General features: G+C 39.2%; 1 protein-coding gene across 18 annotated transcripts in view; it reads left to right on the top strand.

Annotated features, from left to right (window-relative positions):
- Positions 1-22,915, top strand: part of LOC139471385 (basement membrane-specific heparan sulfate proteoglycan core protein-like) — a 231,766-nt gene that overhangs the window by 109,996 nt on the left and 98,855 nt on the right. For 10 of the 18 annotated variants that reach the window (XM_071253730.1, XM_071253731.1, XM_071253735.1 and 7 more), the window contains 13 exons: positions 3,265-3,387; positions 3,931-4,056; positions 6,067-6,180; positions 8,236-8,250; positions 11,622-11,900; positions 13,241-13,357; positions 14,898-15,005; positions 15,938-16,045; positions 17,084-17,191; positions 17,431-17,538; positions 17,741-17,848; positions 19,890-20,003; positions 21,577-21,684. In XM_071253730.1, the coding sequence (XP_071109831.1) occupies positions 3,265-3,387; positions 3,931-4,056; positions 6,067-6,180; positions 8,236-8,250; positions 11,622-11,900; positions 13,241-13,357; positions 14,898-15,005; positions 15,938-16,045; positions 17,084-17,191; positions 17,431-17,538; positions 17,741-17,848; positions 19,890-20,003; positions 21,577-21,684 (1,536 nt within the window). The remainder of the gene's footprint in view (positions 1-3,264; positions 3,388-3,930; positions 4,057-6,066; positions 6,181-8,235; positions 8,251-11,621; positions 11,901-13,240; positions 13,358-14,897; positions 15,006-15,937; positions 16,046-17,083; positions 17,192-17,430; positions 17,539-17,740; positions 17,849-19,889; positions 20,004-21,576; positions 21,685-22,915) is intronic. The other 8 variants (XM_071253733.1, XM_071253744.1, XM_071253739.1 and 5 more) reach the window with 8 other exon arrangements.

Consider the following 22,915-nt stretch of genomic DNA (forward strand, 5'->3'; position numbering starts at 1 on the left):
TGTTGTTCCTCGATATCTGGGATCTAGCTAGTGTTATCTCTCATCTTTCCTTTATTTATACCTTCTTATCAGGATAACAGAGTGCAAATGGAATGTTGCCAAGAGATTCAATTCATTGTTTTTCAGAACATTTGCTAATCAAAATATTACAAGGCTGCATGTTTCCATGTTCAAATTCACAAATTGACAAAAAAAATACTAATAATTAAAAAGTTTTTATTATTATTTATTTATGATAGTAACTGTTACCGAGAAGACAATGGCTTATTTATCTATGTTCATCTTCCATGTGTTTCTTTGTGTTTGGGGCAGTGGGGTAGCCTAGTCTTAAAAGTGTTTGCTTGTCACGCTGAAGACCCAGGTTTGATTCCCCACATGGGTACAATATGTGAAGCCCATTTCTGGTGTCCCCCGCCGTGATATTGCTGGAATATTGCTAAAAGCGGCGTAAAACCATACTCACTCACTCACTCACTCTTTGTGTTCGTGTGTCCATTAAGTGTTTTGTGTGTAACTTCAAATCCAGACGTCCATGTCATATTGTTAGTGGTAGGAACTAACTAGAACTGAGTCTTGTTGCTTTGGTGGCCTGGCCAACTGTATGTGTATCAGTGTACCCAGCTGTCAAGGATCATTGCTCATGCTATCAATCACTGGTTCACCTGATTCAGACTTCAGGGTGTTGCTTTAACATTGTGCAAGTATAAATCACCTTCACCCTATTCTAACGACACCAGGTGTTTGTGAAATAGCTAATGGTGTCCTTCCATATAGTCGGGCATGGCCAGACCCTAATGGAAAGTCCATGACAGATCATGACAAGTTGCTTCTGAAGACTGTCCTACACCACCACCTATCCTGTCTGTATCTGAAATTCTGACCTTCCCCAAGCATGGATGAGAAAAATGATAAAACCAGCACTTTGAAATATTGACAAGTACCCAAGTATTTCAGATTTTGTGATCAAAATTATTATTTACCTGTCTATTTTTTGTACATCCTCCCCTATGTGTGTCAGGTTGTTGTCTCTTAAATCTCTCGTAGCGTCTCCACCCGCTTGATCGTGTTGATAACTACCCCCCCTCCCACCCTTATGTAACCTCTGTGTTTTTTTAGTTCACGGAGCACTGCTTACATGTTACTGGATGTGTATTTGTCAAGGAAAGTCACTTCACGTCTCCATTTTTTGTAGTGCTGCATTTTAAATAATATACTGAATGAAAGAAATAAAGGGACAGATGTTACAAGAAATGTGTGCTGTGAAAAGTTTTTATTCATTTTTCTGTGTTTTGTAGTGCAGCATTTTAAATAATATACTGAGTCAATCAAATAGAGGAACATATAGGGAATGAAATGGTGCGATATGACAGATGCCACCTCTGCACAGTCTTGTTTGGTTATGAAGTAGGTACATTTAACACATCCATAAACCTTGTTATCTCCTTGTTAGGCAGTATTTCTGATGAGACTTTGTATTTTTACTCACCCATTAAACCTGCTCTGTGGATGAGTACCTAATTGTTTTCCCTTCAGTAGAACGTGAAGAGTTTGGAAATATCTTGAAAGTAGGATAAATTAATTAGTGACATTATTTTGGGGCTAAATACTGAATATATATTTATTTGCATGTCATTGAAATCTCAAAAGTCTCCGGTAACTGGACATAGCAGTTGTTTTTGATTGTTTTTGTTATTTTTGGATGGCATTCTCATTTCTTCTTACAAAATGTTTTGGTTTTTGAAAAGTCAGTGTTGCAAGAGAAATATGTGCACCTCGATAGATCGCTTGTAAGACTGACCGGAAGCAGTGTGAGACAGGGACTGGCATCCAATGCTTGTATACTAAACACAAAAAAAGTTGAAAAACACCCAGTTTGTTTTAGATATGACTTCCTGGCTTCTTGTGATTATTTTGAGTAGAATCTGTTCGTGGGCACAATGCAGGCTTTACTTAAATATGAGGAGATGAATGGAAGTGGCAAGTTTTGTTTGTAGATATTCCTATATCCCCATTGACAGTTAGGGCCTACCTGTGTCTATGTGTGTTGTCTCATGTCTCCCATTGACAGTTAGGGCCTACCTGTGTCTATATGTGTTGTCTTATATCTCCCATTGACAGTTAGGGCCTACCTGTGTCTATATGTGTTGTCTTATATCTCCCATTGACAGTTAGGGCCTACCTGTGTCTATGTGTGTTGTCTCATGTCTCCCATTGACAGTTAGGGCCTACCTGTGTCTATGTGTGTTGTCTCATGTCTCCCATTGACAGTTAGGGCCTACCTGTGTCTATATGTGTTGTCTCATGTCTGTCATGTTACAAGTAACATCAATCTTGTGTTAAAATTTTTATTTGATTAATTCTATTGTATGTACTGATGTTATTTTCTTTCAGCAAAATATAAATAATTGATGAGACATTTAGTCAATGTTATTGAGGATGAAATATTGAGAATCAGTTTCTTTAGTGTGTCAGAAAGATCTGCAATTTCCTGTGAAAAAAGGTTAATGTGGTAGCTCCGTGGATAAGGTGTCAGCTTGACATGCTGAAGGCCCTTGTTTGAATCCACGTGTGGGTACATGAGCGATTCTCTTTGTTGTGAGAGCGTTCGGGTAGCCTAGTGGTTAAAGCGTTCACTCATCACGCTAAAGACCTGGGTTTGATTCCCGACATGGGTACAATGTGTGAAGCCCATTTCTGGTGTCCCCCGCAGTGATATTGCTGGAATATTGCTAAAAGCGGCGTAAAACCATACTCACTCACTCACTCTTTGTTGTCTCCAGCGCCATGGCATGGTTGCAATATTGCTAAAAGTGGCGTAGAACAACACTCACCAACTCCTTTTAGGGCATTAAAACATTTCATTTAGTGTTATTATGGGAAAGTAAAAAGTTTATCATTCCCAAAAGAGCAAGAGATATCCTTTTGTAGTGAGAAATATGATCTGATATTTATAATTCATAGAATGCTTGATATGTGCAATGAGATTAATTGCCTCTATATAAAGTTTGAAACATACTTTGTACATTCAGTATCAACATAAGCACAAAGTCATTATCTATCCAATGGTAGGAATGAAGTAATGCCAAGGAAATAAAGTAATGTTGAGTGTTTATTATGAAATTGGAATGTGGAAATATGCCATATGAGTGTGAACTGTCAGCTGGATTTTATTAAATCATCTAAATTATGCATGCTTTTATTTGCTTTTGAATTTTTATCACAATTCCTTAGAACATAATTAAAACATTAGATGTCTTCCTACAGCCTCCCGAAACTGCACAGCAGCCGAGTTCCGCTGTAACGATGGATCTTGCATTGATGCTTCCCAGCTGTGCAACGGTTACCCTGATTGTGATGACAGTTCCGATGAAGATGCAAATAAATGCAGTATGTTTGGCTTTGCTAATGAGATTACATGATTAGTAGGGAGTTAGTGATTCATATGTATCATGATGTAACAAATTATATATTTTATGAAACAAAATGCAGCAAAATTTGGTTATTAATTGTAGGAAAGTTATGAACGACAGTGATGTAAATTATCATTGTCATTGACCTCCTCTGTGGTCTTGTGGACAGAGTGACTGCCTGGAGAGCGGAAGGTCAATCCCCGGATGTGTCATACCAAAAGATGTTAAAAGATGGTACTTGTTGTTACCCTGCCTCATGCTTGGCATTAAGGGGCTTTAAAATAAGGCCAGGTCAGCTCGGATTGAGAATGCTGTGTCTGTGTGTGGTATTCATGTTAAACTGCAGTATGGTTTCTCATTTGGCTAGCACTATAAAATCAGCACTAGTCCTGATTTTACAAACACACACACATGCATGCATGTTGCTATGTAAGTGCAATAATCTATAGCTTGGTGTTAAACCCCATTTCACCTCCCCTCAAGTCACTCATGATTAAACCCTATACCCTTCCTCTGTCAGTCCCCGTGTTGCCAGAGCTGTGCCCGGAGGGTCAGTTCCGCTGTGAAGACGGTCAGTGTATTGACCCAAGGTACCAGTGCAATGGAGCTCAAGACTGCCGTGATGGATCGGATGAATTAAACTGTGGTGAGTTGTCCCCCTTGCCCTTGCCTTCTCCTATGACAGAGATTATTTCAGACTTTGCCTCAGAGAATTCCTTTATGCAAACTTGCTATCTCTATGAACACATGACCGGTGAAGAAGGAGCAAGAAGCAAGAAGTAGCTCTGAAACGTCTAAAAGAATAAAAGAAGATGCTTTCCATAAAAAAGTGTCATGTATTCATGTTCTCCCTGCTTCTACTTGCCTATCAAAGACTTGCTGTCTCTAACATATAAGAAACTTGAAATCCGAAAAGAACATCCTAATCAGCAGGTCAAGACACAGCACAGCTGATCAAAAAGGTGTTGAATTAAATGACAAGAAACTTAATGACAGTCCCAGCACAGCTGATCCATAAGACAAAGGTTCAATATCAGGCACAGTGAACTGGAAAATTAAAGCTCTCAAAACCTAGCAAAGGTTATCAGAAAGTCCATGTTTCGAAAATCAGAAGTGACCAGAAGTCTTCATTTCAAAAGTTATAAAAGATGATCAGAAAGTCCATGATTCGAAAATGGGAAACAATGTCCCGCACGTTCCTGTTGCAGGTGTAAAACAACATGTCAGTGCCAGGTAAAACAATGTTCCTGTTGCAGATGTAAAACAATGTTCCCCATGTCAGTGCCAGGTACAACAATGTTCCTGTTGCAGATGTAAAACAATGTTCCCCATGTCAGTGCCAGGTAAAACAATGTTCCTGTTGCAGATGTAAAACAATGTTCCCCATGTCAGTGCCAGGTACAACAATGTTCCTGTTGCAGATGTAAAACAATGTTCCCCATGTCAGTGTCAGGTACAACAATGTTCCTGTTGCAGATGTAAAACAATGTTCCCCATGTCAGTGTCAGGTACAACAATGTTCCTGTTGCAGATGTAAAACAATGTTCCCCATGTCAGTGTCAGGTACAACAATGTTCCTGTTGCAGATGTAAAACAATGTTCCCCATGTCAGTGTCAGGTACAACAATGTTCCTGTTGCAGATGTAAAACAATGTTCCCCATGTCAGTGTCAGGTACAACAATGTTCCTGTTGCAGATGTAAAACAATGTTCCCCATGTCAGTGTCAGGTACAACAATGTTCCTGTTGCAGATGTAAAACAATGTTCCCCATGTCAGTGCCAGGTACAACAATGTTCCTGTTGCAGGTGTAAAACAAACATGTCAGTGTCAGGTACAACAATGTTCCTGTTGCAGGTGTAAAACAAACATGTCAGTGCCAGGTACAACAATGTTCCTGTTGCAGGTGTAAAACAAACATGTCAGTGCCAGGTACAACAATGTTCCTGTTACAGGTGTAAAACAATGTTCCCCATGTCAGTGCCAGGTACAACAATGTTCCTGTTGCAGATGTAAAACAATGTTCCCCATGTCAGTGTCAGGTACAACAATGTTCCTGTTGCAGATGTAAAACAATGTTCCCCATGTCAGTGCCAGGTACAACAATGTTCCTGTTGCAGATGTAAAACAATGTTCCCCATGTCAGTGTCAGGTACAACAATGTTCCTGTTGCAGATGTAAAACAATGTTCCCCATGTCAGTGTCAGGTACAACAATGTTCCTGTTGCAGGTGTAAAACAAACATGTCAGTGTCAGGTACAACAATGTTCCTGTTGCAGGTGTAAAACAATGTTCCCCGTGTCAGTGCCAGGTACAACAATGTTCCTGTTGCAGATGTAAAACAAACATGTCAGTGTCAGGTACAACAATGTTCCTGTTGCAGGTGTAAAACAATGTTCCCCGTGTCAGTGCCAGGTACAACAATGTTCCTGTTGCAGATGTAAAACAATGTTCCCCATGTCAGTGCCAGGTACAACAATGTTCCTGTTGCAGATGTAAAACAATGTTCCCTATGTCAGTGCCAGGTACAACAATGTTCCTGTTGCAGGTGTAAAACAATGTTCCCCATGTCAGTGTCAGGTACAACAATGTTCCTGTTGCAGATGTAAAACAATGTTCCCCAAGTCAGTGCCAGGTACAACAATGTTCCTGTTGCAGGTAGACGATGTTCCCCAGGGGAGTTCCAGTGTGCCGACTCCTCCTGTATTGACGAGAGGTTCCGCTGCGATGGTGTGCCCGACTGCTCGGACAGCTCCGACGAGGCTGCTTGTCGTAAGTATCCTGCCATGCAGTCAGGGTGCTGCTTTGGTGACAGGTCACAGCAAGGCTGTCCCCATCCTTTTATACCTCAGTTTCTTCTTGCATCATGGGCGGTGGGGTAGCCTAGTGGTTAAGTGTCCATTTGTCATGCCGATGACCTGGGTTCGAATCTCCACATGGGTACAATGTGTGAAGCCCATTTCTGGTGTCCCCTGCTGTGATATTGCTGTAGTATTGCTCCCGATGACTACTTGACACAAATCTAAAAAGCACGTCTCAAAATTCTCTAAAGAGGCAGAATGAAAACCAGAGAGCATGTCCCTAGATCATAAAAAAGTGCGATCTGAAATTATTGAAAAAATATTTAAAAATAAGTTGTATAAAAGAAATGTTTACGTACACCATATGTTTTCAAAATGTATTAAATACAATTGTATTTGCATCCTGTGTAAGACACTGCTGAGTCCTTAATACCCTCTAAATGGACCCCTGAATCCTGCATACCAAAGGGGGATCATCCTATAGTATACTATCCCATGAATGGTTGACTCTGCTTGAAATCATATTGTTATCGGATCCATGATTTTAAGGGGTGGGGGGACGGGGGTTGGGGCTTGGCAGGTGGGTTGGACACTTGGGCCATTTGTACCCTTAGTGGGGATTGATCCAAAACCCCACAAAACATGATATGTAAACCATTATTAATTTTACTCTCGTTTTCTGTTGGTTTTTGTTGTTGTTTTTTGGGGGGGTAGTTGGTTGTGGCCATTCCTGAACAACATCCCCACCCCCCTCTGGATCTGCCACTGTCACAAGTGACTAAAAAGGTTCTATTTATCTTATCACGATCTTATTTATAATTGGTTCATCATGTAGGCCCAGTAAATCTGAGGCACCACAATTCTCTGTGCAGAGATGAATCCCAAACTTGTGGCAGAATCCTATGATCAGATCCCAGATTCGACCTGATCTTGTTTCTACGTCAACGTCTGCGTCTCTTCTGGCTTTCCTACCAGATCAAACAGACATGCCGTGATATACCTGAAATACTGTGAAAGCAGCACTCACTCACTCACTCATTCACTTGTATCTACAAAACTTTGTGTTTATATCGTCTTAACTCCATCACTGCATCAAAATCCAAATTTTCATATATTTTTTCTTGAAGTACTCAAATTTATGAAAATCTGCTAAAAATAAAACTGAAACTTTAATGAATTTTCATGAATAATAATTGGCCGTTTTGTGCATTTCAGTTGATAAATGTCATATACCATGTGTAGGGGTGAAATCCATGCTCTGTGTTATTTCATGGCTATGTCAACTGGTTGTGGTATTTTATTTGTTTGCCTCCCATGTAGTGTAAGTATATACAATTGTTGTATCTGTACAACACTGTCCATGACTTGTACAACACTTGTGTAGTTTTGTCTGTCAGTCTGTTGTAGGATTTCATAATATTTTGTACAAAATGTGTTACGGACGTACACTGATCCAATTTCTTTGTTGTATTATTTGAAATAATTGTTCTTTTGTTTTTGTTTGAACAAGTAAGTTTTATTTGTGATTCTGCTTCAGTGTAAAACTGTCAGTCAGTGCTCTGCTTAAGTGCTTCTGTGCAGTCATTGCCTGCTTCATGCTACCATTTGTATCAGTTTTCAACATTGTATTAGTTTACCTAGGATATTTGGATTGTGGATTTGATAATTTCTGAAGCAGCAAATAAAACAATCCTGCCTTTTTGGGGTTGAGTGTTTTCAATTTAAGGGGTGGGGTGTATGTCCTTAAATAAAGAGCTGATAATGTCCATAAGACAGAAATATCCTTGAGTTTGGATGACTTCCATTTTTGTCAATTCTCTCCTTTAGTTAATAGGGTAAATTTGGCGATATGGCTCTCTTAACATTTTGTCGTAAAATGTTGACTTAGAATAATACTGAGCTAGGAATCTGCATCAACACAGAAAACTGCTTTGAAAATTCTCAAATCATGACCAAGTATTCTTCATTGGTTATACATGCAACTCCTTGTTCGTAAATATACAACACCATCCTTCTATATTCACAGCGACCTCTCGATCAGGTAACGTGTGCTATATTCAGCCGACTCTCTTGTTCAAGCTGTTTGCCTATACATGTATCATGCTGTCAGCGTTCAACTCATGTCCAAGTGGTTGCTTGATCTTTGTTGTATCTGCATGTTTATTCACTGTGCAATGTCGAGCACATTTTAAAAAAGAAATATATCAGAATTAAAATATAATAAAATCCATTTTTTTAAAAAGAAGTTTTTCAGAAAATTTGTCAATGAAGATTTGGAAATGATTCAATTGAAATTATCTAAAATAAATGATGAAGCTTGAAAACTTTCTCTCCCTCTCTATGATTAGGAAGTGTTGGACAAGCAATCACTTTATTATGTTTTTTGCTAACATATCAGACATTCATTCTTGCGGTGTACTTATGATTATTAATATGCATATTGCGCTGCCACACTGGTATTTGGTACTTTATTATCACTGGAATACAGGAATATGCAAATAATCTTATTTAATCATTATCTCTGTGCGCGCCTATGTAACTCTTGCTCATTATGATATCAGATATATCACATTCAACATTAAATTATATCACGTACTTAAAGAATATGATATACTTATTATATAGCACTGGCACATATTTGATATGCAATAACACCTACATCAGTATATCAAGTTTAAATTTTGAAATTTTTTAAACAATGTATTTATTAGTTATTTTTCATAGTCTCTCCCTGTGCTTTAATGGCTTCATTCTTGGCACTTCTCTTCTGCGTGGGTCAGAATTAGGTGCCAACTTCTTCTTTTCAAATCTGTCTTTTTCATTGAACTCTAAATATAGTTTAGCTTAATCTTCTTAATTTTCAAAATTGGTAGATAGTTAGTGATTTACTAGTTTTCACTCTGAGATATTCTGTTGTTAGATGTTGTGATTATTTAGTTAGTGTCAACTCTCGTCAAGAACATGAATAATGTTTATATCACATGATGCATTATGTCACTCTGTGAACCAGGTCATAATGCTGACACCACAAAATTTAGTGGTTACCATGGTTATTGCATACCCATGTTGTACAGAAGGGATTTGTCTTGGCAGTGAAAATTCCAAATGGCAATTTGAAAGTTTCAATTCATTTTGATATTTCTTGTATAAGGCTTTTTGAGGTTAATTTGTATTTCATCATTACCAGAGCCACAATAAAGAGGAAGATGCTTAATGCTTAAATTTACCTTGTTGCTTTGAATTCAGTGTTAAAATAAACTATTCAAAGCACCGGATTCTTTTATATGACGTACTATAGTTAATCTGGCTGTAACTTGAGTCATATATGAAAGAATCGGGTGTTGTTGAACTTCTTTTGAGTAGTATACAATGTTAAAATTTACAACAACAAAATAAGAACTTTAAGAAAGTCCTTTTTGCCTGCCAAAACACTGAGTTTGAACTCCAAGATACATCCCTGTAAAGTCTCCAGGAGAAGGATGTCATATTGACCCACGTCAAAATTTGGCCATCAGAATCATTTTCTTTGGTCTGTTGTTAGGGTTGCAGGAGTTTTCATTACTTGATTTTATGATGACAAAGCCAGTGATATTTCTATAAAACAGATCATCCAGTGTTGGTAAACATTGAAACCACCATTTCATCAAGCTGCATCTGAAACGTCACAGCCTCATGTCCACAAACATACCCTTCCTGTGTTCAGGCCAACGATCATCCAGCATTTCGGTTTATTCTCTACCCATAACAGCTTGAAAACATTCTTCAGCAAATCAATTAACATTTTGTTAAGCGATGTAAGCATGTGTTCAACTTTGTTACTTACCGTTTCCATTGCGTGGAGGTTTTGTTTCAGACCTCAGTCCTGATTTTGGCATGGATTTCAATGTTTACATAACATTGGCTACATTTTCTCATTGGGATGTATCATATTGTCTCATTGGGACATATCGTATTGTACATTGTGCTACATTTTCTCATTGGGACCATTCATATTGTACATTGTGCTACATTGTCTCATTGGGACATATCATATTGTACATTGTGCTACATTTTGTTATTGGGACGATTCATATTGTACATTGTCTCATTGGGACGATTCATATTGTACATTGTGCTACACTGTCTCATTGGGACATATCACACTGTACGTTGTCTCATTGGGACGTATCATATTGTACATTGTGCTACATTGTCTCATTGGGACGTATCATATTGTACATTGTGCTACATTGTCTCATTGGGACGTATCATATATTGTACATTGTGCTACATTTTCTCATTTTGACAATTCATATTGTACATTGTGCTACATTGTCTCATTGGGACATATCACACTGTACATTGTCTCATTGGGATGTATCATATTGTACATTGTGCTACATTGTCTCATTGGGACAAATCACACTGTACATTGTCTCATTCGGATGTATCAAGAAATGTGTTTTCTGTGTATATTTAGGACTGACGATTTGATATTTAGAGATGGTGGCAGGGTTCCTGGGATTTTTTAAGATTAGAAACCAGATTTTTTTAACTTAAAACTAAGTACCGGATTTTTTATGAAGAAAAACACCTTGCAAGAATGTCATTTTTGTGGCATGCAACTTTTTTTCAACAGTCTAAAGCAAAATTTCTTTTTTTATAAATATTTCGGGACAGTTTATTTTTTAAGTTAAAATCTTAGTCCCCTCCCTGTATAACAAATGGTCAGTCCCTTATGAAATGATCTCAGCTGAAGAAATGACAACCACACATGCTATATACTGCCGGAAACCAGAAACATTATTTACAATCTGTGAAGCCCATTTCTGGTTGTCCCTGCTGTGATATTGCTGGAATATTGCTAAAAGTGGCATGAGACCCAACTCACTCACTCACACACTCCTATGTGAAACTGACAAACTTTGTGACTAGTGCTGATAGAAGCATTAGGGGGGACTAGACCCTGGGAGAAGTCACAACAAGCGGGATTTACATCCTTGAAACACTCGTCTGTTGGCCAGCTACCTCAAAATTGATTACAGTCTAATAGTCTTGGTTTCGCAGAATGTATTAATTGCAATGTGTTGGTTTAGACTTGGAAAATGGGTACCAGGCCATTGAACAGTCTCCCTTTAACTCTCTCACTCACTATTATTGATATGAAATTTTCTTGCACTTGGTTTTCTTGTTTCTGGCAGTAAATTTATGTATCTATTTTGAGTATTCATATCTATATATATCCATAAATTTTGGAGGATCCGATTTTCAGTGTTCATTTCCAAAAAACCTGATTCTTTCGTACTACTAATCTGTCATGATAGTAATATGAAAGAATCTGTTGGTCCTTAACTTTTTTTAGTAGTATATGTTTTCTCTCTGTATTCCATTACCCGATGAATGTATATTCATGTAGGCATGACTTAATTTCAGCTATTGTTATCTCTGGAACTAAAACTGTAAAACCCAACGAGCAGATCAAACTTACGTGTAACGCTTCTAGCAGTCGGCGGGATCCTGTCACCAGTCTAGAATGGTATAAGAACGGCCGGAAACTACAGGAAGATCGCAGGAATCTGATTTTGAGGAATTATGGGAGAGATGCATACTATGTTAGCGAACTTTATGTACGTAGAACGCGTGTTGAAGATGGTGGACGTTACACTTGTCGAAGTCAACGAAATCAGGAGAGTATTGATGTGAGGATTGAAGGTAAGTGGGTGACCCTTACACATGGCCACGACTTCTCATTCGCCCAAGATGGAATTGTGACAGAAATTTGGGCCATAGTTGTGGCGACACCAATTCCAGAACACCCAGGATATGAGTGTGTGTCTCAGTGTAATAGCCAGTGAGAAATGTTAAAGAGAGTGCTGTATATTTTGACCTCAACGATACGGGTTATATCACTCTCTTAATTTACCTATACACACTAGTGTGAGACATGTAAACTCATGTTTCTTCGCAGTCTATGTTATTGTTATTTGTGAAATAGAACACGTTCAGTATTCTTTGAAAGATTTTTCACTGTTCATCAGACATTACAATTATAAGATTTCAAATGTTTTTCACTCTGTGCCAGACCAATTTAATTTCTTGTTTTAAAGATCTGCCTGTCAGCTTTTAGTAATATATATCTATTTGTTTTTGTTTAACTATTTTGATAAAATGATCCTGTCTGGTAACTTTTAATATCAAAATATACATTGACTTTGACATTTTGACCATGCAAGTCTTCACCTGAAGCAAAAGGGATGTTTTTTCCCCAAAACAATGGACCTGAAGCAGGTGAGGATGTATTGCACAAATACAAAGATGGTAATCGGCACAATCAAGTAATTTAGAGGTTATTTTTCAAAATGTTGATTTTGATTGTTTTTCCCCCCTCCTGCTTTAGGGGATACATTTATGAAACAAGTAATAAATTTGGTCTGGCTGAATTGGGGAACTTGAAAGTGGAAGCTGTTTTTGCTCAGCTAAAAAACACTATTGGAAATAATGCAATGAACATTATCACTACACGGTGGTATTATGACTGATATGTACAATTTTTTAATTTAAACAAAAATTGAAATATAAATTTCTATGTTTTTCATACGACAGTTGCTTACAGTGATATTAAAACACTATTGAAATAATGCAATGAACATTATCACTACACGGTGGTATTATGACTGACATGTACATTTTTTAAAAACATTTTAGAAATAAAATATTAGTTTCTATGTTTCTGTTCTACGACAGTTGCTTACAATGATATTAAGAATTCCATTTCAACGATGAATGCATTTACAAAATATCAAAGAAATATGCAAAGTAAGAAAATAATGTCGCAAATATTTCTTGATGTGAAAATTGGTGTTTAGGTTGCAGTGATGGTATATCGTATGTGATGTTTACCACATTCAGTATATATATCCAGTTTATATCCGCCCAGTTAGGAAAGTGTTATTCCACGTCTCTGTACCGGGTGAATGTTGGTTATACCTTGGTTATTACACATCACAGCCTTTGTGTCAGATGTGTAGTTTAATGTATTTTTTTTTTGCCAGCTCAACGTCAGTGTTCTGCGTCGGAGTTCCGCTGCAATGATGGCCAATGTTTGGATGGTGCTGCTCGTTGTAACGGCGTCCCAGAATGCATTGATAGCTCCGATGAAGAGAACTGCCGTAAGTTATATGTCACTTGTCCCTCGTCTCGAACATAATATGGTTGGCATGGCGGATTTATTGGCTTGGGACTTTCTTTGTGAATGAGATTGAGTCACAAGCAGTAAATAGGCCACCACAAATCGGGCCGCAGGAATTAGATATAGGCCCATGGACCCACGTCGCTGTTGTGATTGATGAGGCTGAATTTAACAACTAAATATCGTATTCGATGTAATAAGCGCCCCGCTCTAATAAGCACCCAAGGTGATATTTGCTAATATATTGGCTAGTGAACAATCCCAATTAGCACCCCTTCTGATTGATCAATGTACACAAGACTTCTAATATTCTAAAAAGAGCCCCCTATTTCTAATTTTGAGAGCACCCTGGGCGCTTATTACGTCAAATATGGTCTATAAAATCTCTGATGATCCTGTTTGCCAGGGGCCCATGTCACTGACCCCTGAAAACTGTAAATGAGCCTCCATTTCTGAGCAATATGGATCACCTTGCCCTATAGTTGTAATTCCTGGCCAATCATTTCACAGGTAATGGGTCACATGACCCATGAGCATGCACCCCAGTCTGCAGGTGCTCAGGTGCTCAGGTGCTCAGGTGCTTGCTGTTCGAACATTGGTGGAAGTAGGGTTGGGTGTGCAGTTGAAACATCCGAAACAATAAGACATGCAGTAGTTTTACAGGTGAAACACTGTGGCTATTGGTAACATAGTTTTCTCAACATCATCACATGATTACTGAACACAAACAGCAAATGGCAAGATGAACAAACACCTCGTTTTCCGAGCAGCTGAATCCACACTTGAATTCACACGTGATTCATTTGTGTCGTAGATTCAGGGAAAGATTTTGGAAATCAGTTCTACTTATTTCTGTGATGGATCACTGGCAATTCTGTTGGCCAAGGTCTGCAGATGCCTAAGCTGTGCCAGGATCTGCTGATGCAAGGATCCGCTGATGCCAGGTTTGCTGTGAGGTCGGACTTTGGTTTGTCAGCACCATACTGGGTGTCCCCGCCGTGACATTGCTGGAATATTGCTAAAAACGGCGTAAAACCATACTCACTCACTCTCACCCCCCCCCCCCCCCCCCCCCCCAGAACCATACTGATCCTCACCAAAGTGTAAACATCTGCCATTTTGGTCACTTCTGGTTTTCCTCCAACATTAAGGAAGCAAGAGTGGCCTAATTTTCTAAAGTGCTGCAATTTCCTATGCAGAGTTGCTTCCCTTTGGCATGCAACAAACCTATAACCATCCGATTGAGTCTCACTAAAGTTGTAAATGTCTGAGACCTTCATACTGCCGATATTCCTTCACATCAACTGAAATACGGTGCCCTTCACTCGCTATCTGGGGTGGTCGGGTAGCCTAGTGGTTAAAGCATTTGCTTGTCACGCCGAAGACCCAGGTTCGATTCCCGACATGGGTACAATGTGTGAAGCCCATTACTGGTGTCCCCCGTCACGATATTGCTGGAATATTGCTAAAACGGGGTAAAACCATACTCACTCACTCACTCACTATCTCCTTGGTTGCAGCATGCCGAGAGGATCAGTTTGAGTGCAGGAATGGCCAGTGTATTTCCGCCGAGGGGCGCTGCAACAGAAACTATGACTGTGCTGATGGCAGTGATGAACAGAGTTGTCGTAAGTTGACACAATTTATTCCTGTGATGGTTAGGGCTAATCATTTGATTTTGGGGGCAGGAGGGAGTAGGATTTAAAACAAATCTGTTCCCCAAAATGCTTGAATAAAGTAATTTGTCTTAATAATATAATTGGTGGTACTGGATGGTTTGTGAAATAATTGAGAAACAGAAAATTGATTCCCAAAAGAGGACTCATCTCGGGAAGTGTGGGTCAAGTCGTCAAGAACTACAATATTTATCATTCAAAACTGGCTTTCCCAGGAGATTTTACTTGGTGATCTTCTTAGGAGATATGGGGCGGTGGGCTAGCCTACTGGTTAAAGCGTTTGCTCGTCACGCCGAAGACCTGGGTTCGATTCCCCACATGAAAACCATGTGTGAAACCCATTACTGGTGTCCCTCGCCGTGATATTGCTGGAATATTGCTAAAAGCAGCGTCAAACGAAACTCACTCACTCACACTTAGGAGATACAGCTTCAATGAAATTGCATCGCAATGTTGTGCAGACCCTTGTCATGTCACCGATCTCTCTGCCACAGAAGCTGGTCAGATGTACATTTGCCACTCAAGACACTGATTATAACTGTTTACACGATGGAAAAAGATTAAAGAATAATTTAAGATGATGAAAAGAATCTCACGCTTGTGTCTTTTGACATGAAATATATCATCACTCGTCAATAAATATTAAATTCGTGTTGATATATTTGATATCAAAAGGCACTCTAATCAAAATACTTTTTTTGCACAATGGTATAATTTGTAATATTAGTGTCGAGTCGTCTAGGCCACCACCATTCAAGTGGCAGGGTTGGATCCTTCAGGCTTGCCAGAACCCAACGATCGCTGGGATATAACTGAAATACTATAAAGACGACATTGTGCCAAATTCACGAACTGACAGATTTGAGTGAATTTCTATGTTGTAGCCTGTGGTGATGATGAGTTCACCTGTGGAGACGGACGTTGCATCCCAGCTGCCCGCCGTTGTGACCGCCGACCTGACTGCGCCGACCGCAGTGATGAAAGTGGATGTGGTGGGTGTTTAAGTGTGGTTTATCATCCCAAACTGGCCCCCACAGGAATTAGTGAGATCAAGCGATATCTACATTATGATCGCTGCAATGAAATTGCACCACAATGCATTGCAAGCCTTGGAGCTTTATCACTTTTATTAACTCGTGTTGATATATTTGATCAAAAGACACTCGGGTGAAATTCTTATTTTCAGGAGTCTGTTTCAAGATTTGTACTTTTTCAACAAGCGTGTCATGAATAAATTACCACATTTTCAAATTTACTTACAAGGCGGGGTGAGCATTTTGTTGATTCCACAATCTGATCATGAACGTACTGAAAGGAATTAAACGGATTTCAACAAATATGCCAACCTAGGGCCTGAAACTCAAAGTGAATTTGCATGATGACTGCCGCAAGTCTATTTCAAAGTATTGATGCTACGATTGTCTTAGCGCTACCATGGCCTTGTGGAATGTGGCCCTTGGGTCTGTAACACAATGTGACATGACCGTAACATGGACCTGTGTTACAATGAGTAGAACAGGCCCAGCCCTCATTCAGGCCTTACAGATAATCTGAAAATGGCCTCAGCGTGGCCTGTCATGTCATTTTCTAAAGACCTTAATGATTTGTATACTTTTTATTACTGTGAACAGTACTTAAATATAGACATGACAAGACATGTCCTTATCAACATGGGGGCACGGATGGCCCGGTCGTCTAAGGCGATCGCTGTGCAGAGTTGTGTCCCTTGGGCACGCCAGAAACCTATAATTGTGGGTTTGAATCCCTGTTCGCCCCGATTATGTTTCTAGGTTTGTCAGCACCATACCCGTTTCACCGAAGTGGTAAACATCTTAGATCTGCATCGCTTCGGGCTTTCCTCCAACATTAAGCCGACACGCCGCGATATAACTGGAATACTGTTAAAAGCGGTGTTAAACCCAACTCACTCACCTTATCAACATCAATACAAAGATAAAGGTGGGAATATTGTTAAATGTTCTCAAAACCATACTCACTCACTTATCATTAATTTATCACTGTTTTAACAGAATGCAGTGCAAATGAGTTCCGTTGCACTGAAGGACGTTGCATTCCAAGCAGTAGACGCTGTGATGGGACTCCAGACTGCCGTGATCGCAGTGATGAGACTAACTGTGGTAGGTTGCTGAATCTGCAGTTTAGTCAAGTGTTCCATCAGTTGCAGATAATTGCCATGACCGTCACTCATTGCTGTTCAGACACCTGGATCACAGATCAGGGAATAACATGCTTTAACGTCACTAACAAGACTGGGGACATATATTTAGAGGTTGGAATATTGTTAAAAGTGTCTCCAAAACCATACTCACTCCCACTCACTCACTCACTAATCCTCAGTTTATCACTGTTTTATCAGAATGCAGTGCAAATGAGTTCCGTTGCACTGATGGACGTTGCATTCCAAGCAGTAGACGCTGCGATGGGACTCCAGACTGCCGCGATCGCAGTGATGAAACTAACTGTGGTAGGTTGCTGAATCTGCAGTTTAGTCAAGTGTTCCATCAGTTGCAGATAAATGCCATGACCGTCACTCATTGCTGTTTAGACACCTGGATCACACTAACAAGACTGCGAGACTTATATTTAGATGTTGGAATATTGTTAAATGGGTCTCCAAAACCATACTCACTCACTCACTAATCCTTAGTTTATCACTGTTTTATCAGAATGCAGTGCAAATGAGTTCCGTTGCACTGATGGACGTTGCGTTCCAAGCAGTAGACGCTGCGATGGGACTCCAGACTGCCGTGATCGCAGTGATGAAACTAACTGTGGTAGGTTGCTGAATCTGCAGTTTAGTCAAGTGTTCCATCAGTTGCAGATAAATGCCATGACCGTCACTCATTGCTGTTCAGACACCTGGATCACAGATCAGGGAATAACATGCTTTAACGTCACTAACAAGACTGCAAGACTTATTTCATATAGTATCTTGAATATTACGGTTCATATCACTATGGGTCATTACTAATGTCATCATAAATCCATTGTTAATGTTATTCTTTTATGTCACCATTTAATGAATATTGCAAGCACTATCTAGACTGGCACCCTTGACATTATAAGTTGTTGCAGGATCATGACGGGTTTTATGCATCCCTCGTTAGGTTTTGTACCATAAGGACCAGTCGTCTAGCTCATGGTACAATCTCATTAAAATCAGATCTTAGTTCTCGCTACCACTAAATAAAGATCTGAGGACATCCCATTAGGGGTCACATCAGAACGACCTTTCATCCGACCAATCAGAGCGTCGCTTACCAGATCATGAAAGTGACAGTCGGAATGTGATTTCTCATCATGCAGCCTCGAAAACTTTAAAACGGGGTATTCCGAATGATAGTTACGGGCCAAACGACTGAATCTATACAATCTAGACCATCTATTAGCCATTCGAGAATGTTCTTTTGTTCAGGTTTCAAATTTTTAAGCAAGAATTTGTCAAAATATGTTTCGAAGCGTAGTCGCCAATTTGAAATTAGTGCTGTAAAGCATGAGCTGCCTTCTGCTTGGCTAATGTCGACTTCTTGTCAGTAATTCCATTTGTCGGTCAGAGTTTGCGAAAGGTCGGTCTGACGTGACCCGTAATGGGATGTCCTCAGATCTTTGTTTAGCGGCAGCAAGAACTAAGATTTAATTTTAATGAGATTGGCTCATGGTATAAGACCTAGAGCGGGACGCATAAAACCCCAGTCCCCCTTGTGATCCTGCTACATCAAATTTATCTTACCGACATGTTTTAATATGACATTAAAATAATTCAAATAAATTCCAAATTGATAGAAAACAGCTGCTCAATTGAGCCGAGATGAGCTTGTGCTATGTCACGTTACATCCATTGGTAGCTTTTTGCTTTGAAGCGGGGTATAAAGGATTAATTGTCTCTCAGAAATCCACGTGCAGCCTGTAGTGCTCTTGGCGGGGTATAAGAAATTTATTCCCCCACTGAGAAATTTATTACCCCCCAAGGCGAGTTACACAGTATTTTATCAAGATCACATTGACCAGATCTCATCATTCTGACATGGAGGTATGATAAACAAGTATATAACCTTAAACATCACAGTTCATATCAAGACGGGTCGTTATTAATGTCATTATAGATACATTGTTAATATTATTATTGATATCACATTGTTAGTAACATGCATATACTAATTATTTGGTATGTGTTATTGTCATGAGTAGCACATTGGCTTTGTCACCAGTATTGTTCGTATATTACCCATAGGGACAGAGATATAAGTGAAAGTGTTTTCAGTAATTCTCACTGAGTATTTTAATTTTGGCTTCATGTTACTTGCTATTTCATTCCCACTGTCCCATTGTGTTTTTTATTTTTGACCTGTATGATATGAATACATTGTCACAAATAATTGAAGGTGAAGTCCTTCATTGTTCATGATGTCACTAACAGTTTAGAGTAAACAATGTCTTGTTTTGAGATGAGGGTGCCATTGTACACTGCGAAGTTAGGTGGTCGTAACTCCCATACCTTAACAAAGGCTTACGATCGACGTAGTGCTAAGGTTGTTTTGTACAACGGCACCCAGGAAATCCACACGTTTCTCAATTTTATTAGAAAAAAGACTATGGGTAATATCTGAGATAACCTATCGCAACTCGGAATGATGGATTACCTGCCCCTGAATTAGTGTTGAAAGTACTCAGCCATGGTGCAGAACTTACAACTTGAATTCTGTCGTGGCAGATAGTCCGTAACTCCTTGTAGACGGTTGGTTATGTTCTACATCTGTCATAATACTCATCCTCACCGTCCTCATGGAACTAACCACCATATTTCTCTCATGCTAGTGGTCACATGTTCCGCCAATCAGTTCACATGCCAGGATGGTTCGTGTATTGACGCTGCACGTAAATGTGATCGCACGTCGGACTGTGCCGATGGCTCCGATGAATCTGGTTGTGGTGGGTTAATTTCACTAACTTTTAGAGGTAGTATTTATTTTATTGCAATACTCGACCCATATTCACAAAGTGATTGCAGTTCTATGTTTATCGGGGCATTGGTGGCCCAGTCATCTTCTCTATGACCATGGGTTTGAATCCCAATTCGTCCTAATTATATATTTAGGTTTGCCAGCACCATACCTCATGGGTTTCACCGTGACTACGTCTATGACTTTTATGGCATTGGCGTTTCCTCTTGTTCGCACTCACACTGAAGACCCAGGTTCGATTCCCGACATGGGTACTGTGTTTGAAGCCCATTTCTGGTGTCCCCTGCTGTGATATTGCTGAAATATTGCTAAAAGCAGCGTAAAACCATACTCACTCCTTCTGCATCAAGCTGACACACTGTGATATGACTGAAATACTCTTCACAGCATCTTTAAGCCCGCTCACTCTTTCATTGTCATAAGTCCATGTTTATGTGTATGAGTGACGGAAGTGTAAGAGAGCTACAATCATTTTTGTGAATCTGGATCTCGGGGACTTTTTGTACTGTAACTTAGCTTTGGTTTGAGTGCTTTTAGTTTTTTCATATTTACTAATTCTATCAGTGTCATTTGTTTAGTGAAAGTAATAATTTATACATTTCATTTGTTTTGTATATTTGTTAGGATGTATATCATTTCCTTTTGATTTTGAGACCTACCCCGGTATGTTTTACACAAAAGACAACTGTGTGTGACCAGTCAGTGATAAACCACTGGGAATACATCTTGAGTCTGTATACCCCGCGTTCCACCATTACCCGTGAATACATACAGCTGCTAGACGTGTAATCACTATATACACCAACATACAGCTGCTAGGCAGTGTAATCGCTATATACACCAACATACAGCTGCTAGGCAGTGTAATCACTATATACACCAACATACAGTTGCCAGGCAGTGTAATCACTATATACACCAACATACAGCTGCTAGGCAGTGTAATCACTATATACACCAACATACAGCTGCTAGGCAGTGTAATCACTATATACACCAACATACAGCTGCCAGGCAGTGTAATCACTATATACACCAACATACAGTTGCCAGGCAGTGTAATCACTATATACACCAACATACAGCTGCCAGGCAGTGTAATCACTATATACACCAACATACAGCTGCTAGGCAGTGTAATCACTATATACACCAACATACAGCTGCTAGGCAGTGTAATCACTATATACACCAGCATACAGCCATCATACAGCTGGAAAATTGCCGATAGTGGCATTAAACAACACACAAACAAAATACTTTTAATACATATGTGTCACTTCTCCACTGTAGAGCAGCCATATATTTTCATGGGTGACGGAAGAACGTCGTGTAGACAACGTTAGTATTGCGATGGTACTAAACTTGCTAAATGCAAACAAGTGTATATTCAAGGATGTATGTTTGTGTCATGGTCCGGAGTAGATTTTTCGTTAAGTGTAAGATTGCATGGTGTGAAGATAAAAACAGTTCCATTATGATCATTAACATTGTGACATACAACGTCCCATATACTGACACACTGATATTGTCCTTTGTAGCGTGTAAGTCGAATGAGTTTAGATGTCAAAATGGGCAGTGTATCCAAGGCGAACGGCGATGTGATCAACGCCGTGATTGCAACGATGGAAGCGATGAAGAGAATTGTCGTAGGTTTTTCTGTTATGACACATATCTGCTAAATTCCCCTAGTGTCATAGTGTAGCTCTCTAGATGAGACCCAACCACTGCTAAATTCCCCTAGTGTCATAGTGTAACTCTCTAGATGAGACCCCAACCACTGCTAAGTTCCCCTAGTGTCATAGTGTAGCTCTCTAGATGAGACCCAACCACTGCTAAATTCCCCTAGTGTCATAGTGTAGCTCTCTAGATGTGGCCCCAACCACTGCTAAATTCCCCTAGTGTCATAGTGTAGCTCTCTAGATGTGGCCCCAACCCACCACCATAGCTGAAACAGTCTACAGTAGGTGGTCACTCCACAAGAAACAATCGAGTAAATATGTATTAAAGTTTTTATTGCAACAATTTAATCAGAAGTTCAATATTGTATCCAGTAGACTCTATTGCAACAATTAAATCAGAAATGCAACAATATGTCCAGTAGACTTCCTATTGTAACAATTAAGAGTAGACTTTTTGTTGCAACAATTATTAAATCAGAAGTGCAATGATATATCCAGTAGATTTTCTGTTGCATCAATTAAATCAGAAGTACAACAGTGTTTCTGTAGACTTTCTGTTGCAACAATCAAATCAGAAGTACAACAATGTTTCTGTAGACTTTCTGTTGCAACGATCAAATCAGAAGTACAACAATGTTTCTGTAGACTTTCTGTTGCAACGATCAAATCAGAAGTACAACAATGTTTCTGTAGACTTTCTGTTGCAACAATCAAATCAGAAGTACAACTCTGTTTCTGTAGACTTTCTGTTGTAACAATCAAATCAGAAGTACAACAATGTTTCTGTAGACTTTCTGTTGCAACAATCAAATCAGAAGTACAACAATGTTTCTGTAGACTTTCTGTTGCAACAATCAAATCAGAAGTACAACAATGTTTCTGTAGACTTTCTGTTGCAACAATCAAATCAGAAGTACAACAATGTTTCTGTAGACTCTCTGTTGCAACAATCAAATCAGAAGTACGACAATGTTTCTGTAGACTCTCTGTTGAAACAATCAAATCAGAAGTACAACAATGTTTCTGTAGACTCTCTGTTGCAACAATCAAATCAGAAGTACAACAATGTTTCTGTAGACTTTCTGTTGCAACAATTAAATCAGAACACTGTTTCTGTAATTTGAATATACATCTGTTATATTTCTCTCATAAGATTTAGTTAATTGCATGGTTTGAAAAAGCCAGATGAAAATCTAAT

Source organism: Haliotis cracherodii, unplaced genomic scaffold, assembly GCF_022045235.1.
Source record: "Haliotis cracherodii isolate W230 unplaced genomic scaffold, xgHalCrac1.p SCAF_22, whole genome shotgun sequence".
Classification (NCBI taxonomy): domain Eukaryota; kingdom Metazoa; phylum Mollusca; class Gastropoda; order Lepetellida; family Haliotidae; genus Haliotis; species Haliotis cracherodii.